General features: G+C 44.2%; 1 protein-coding gene across 1 annotated transcript in view; it reads left to right on the top strand.

Annotated features, from left to right (window-relative positions):
• The window catches only part of ZNF608 (zinc finger protein 608), a 103,965-nt gene that overhangs the window by 93,348 nt on the left and 8,157 nt on the right, over positions 1-2,460 (top strand). The window contains 2 exon segments of the mRNA XM_006913328.3: positions 1,197-1,284; positions 1,812-2,458. Coding sequence (XP_006913390.1) covers positions 1,197-1,284; positions 1,812-2,458 — 735 coding nt within the window.

The following is a 2,460-nucleotide window of genomic DNA, read 5'->3' as shown; positions in this document are numbered from 1 at the left end:
CGGGGGGGGGGGGGGGGAGTACAGAAAACAAAACAAAGTCTCACTTGAATATTTCATTTTTTTACTGTAGTATTTTAGGTTTGTCTCAAAATCTAGGTCCTTGTATGTATGCTTTAAAAGAGTGAATTTAAGAAATATATGGCACTTGTCTTCTAGTGAAATAAAGAGGATGTTATATTTTGTTTCCCTGTGACATTTGGTGTACTAAGTGCACTTAAGTTTAGTAATTCACAGATGCAGTGCTAAATTAAATTGTCTGTCTGCAAAGCAGTTGGGAAAAGCAGAATGGCTTGCAGGAAACAAGTGTGCTGGTTTGAGATTTTTTTTTTCTAACCCTCTGTGGCAAATGCTTACTAAAGTTGATTCTAAAGATAACCCCAAGAGCAAACCTATTGTGCACATTTATTTTCTTAAGAGGGCTATTTTAGGAGGTCTTAATATGAAACAAGAACAAACAGTGAAACAGATACCATACCAAGGCTGATTCTTGTCTCACAAAGCCAGAGAGGGCAGGATTAAGAAAGAGAAACCATAGCTGATTGTCTGCTATCTGGATTCCAAGCCCTGGTTCCTGCTCTATACCTATTTTTGTGCACCCACATAATTTTTTTCTGAATAAAAAGCACCGTTATTTTATGTTGTTGAATTGCAAACAAAACCGATTGCTTTAAGTCACCTTCTGGTTTAAGTACTGGTAACTGGCGCTTAGTTTTTGTTGGCTGCTTGCCAAACGAAAGCAATTATGTGTAATAATAGAAAAATTAAGAGGTGAGTGTTGCTATTTTACAGCAGGACATGGCAAAAACCATTTCCTTCTGTCAGCAGTATCTTGATTACACTCTCACACAAAGCTTTACCCTTTTGTACTATACACGCATAACACACACACACACACACACACTCTCTCACACACACACACACACACACAAAATTATGGCAATTAAAAACGTCTCCTCTGTGGGTTTTCTTTTGAGGTCACTGAAACCAGAAAGAGGAAGAATGTAAACCACAGCTTTTGAAAGCAAATGAGAATAGAACTTTGCTCGTAAAAATAATAATAATGGTAGGAGTAGGAGTAGTAGTACTAGTAGTAGTAGTAGTAGTAATAGTAATAATAATTGATAATAATAACAAATGGACTGGAAATGGAGTAATTGGTGCTAACCATGGTCCTCCTTCATTCTCCACTTCTGCAGGTGTCCTAGTGGTCAATGTCACGTGGAGGAACAAAACTTACGTAGGGACCCTACTGGACTGCACCAAGCACGACTGGGCCCCTCCCAGGTATGCACAGGGCCTTTTATTTCAGGCTCTGTTTTCTCTCCTCCTTCCTCTCTTTCCCCTCTCCTTCCCCCATCCTCTCTTTGCAAGGAAACTATATAGAGAAATGAATAATACATAAAAGTCTGCCTGTAATTGAAACCAAGCATAAGGGAAATGAGCAATTCAGGGTTGAACACAGTAAAATGCAGATGCCGGGTTTCTTTTTTTGCCAGGAGATCTCTACTCCCTGCCCCTTTTCTGTCTTCTTTGTTTTCTTCTTTTCTCAAAATGGGAATTTGAACTGGATTTGAAGCTGGCTACCTGAGCCGTTTTTCTTTGGTTTTCTGAGGAATAATATAAGCTGCTGGTGGCCTGTTATTTTGCAGGTGTTGAAACCGTCAGTGGAAAAATGAGGTGTCTTTTCCTTATCTGGGCCCGGCCCTCAAGCCGCTGGCGTGTTGACTGCACTTTTCTGCATTGTGTGCCTCGTGATTTCACCTGGCTCTTTTGAGCCTGCTCATTTTAATATTTGTTACTTGCTTCCCCAGGTTCTGTGAGTCACCAACAAGTGACCTGGAGATGAGAGGAGGCCGGGGCCGAGGGAAGAGAGTGAGGTCTGCCGCAGCTGCCCCAGGCTCGGAGGCCAGCTTCACAGAGTCCAGAGGGCTGCAGAGCAAGAACAGAGGAGGGGCCAATGGGAAAGGGAGGCGGGGCAGCCTCAATGCCAGCGGGAGAAGGACACCCCCAAATTGTGCCGCTGAGGACATCAAAGCCAGCCCCTCCTCCACCAACAAAAGGAAAAACAAGCCTCCAATGGAGCTAGACCTGAACTCCAGCTCCGAGGACAATAAGCCTGGGAAACGTGTCCGCACAAATTCTAGAAGCACTCCCACCACCCCTCAAGGGAAACCAGAGACTACTTTTTTGGACCAAGGCTGCTCCTCTCCAGTATTAATCGATTGTCCCCACCCAAACTGCAACAAAAAGTACAAGCACATTAATGGCCTGAGGTACCACCAGGCTCATGCACACTTAGACCCAGAAAACAAGCTGGAGTTTGAACCTGACAGTGAAGACAAGATCTCGGACTGCGAGGAGGCACTGAGTAACGTGGCGCTTGAATGCAGCGAGCCAAGCACAAGTGTATCAGCTTATGACCAGGTGAAGGCGCCGGCATCCCCTGGCTCGGGGAACCCC

Source organism: Pteropus alecto, unplaced genomic scaffold, assembly GCF_000325575.1.
Source record: "Pteropus alecto unplaced genomic scaffold, ASM32557v1 scaffold20, whole genome shotgun sequence".
Taxonomy (NCBI): Eukaryota; Metazoa; Chordata; class Mammalia; order Chiroptera; family Pteropodidae; genus Pteropus; species Pteropus alecto.
Note: the sequence above shows the minus strand (reverse complement) of the source record. Positions and strands in the feature narration are given on the sequence as shown.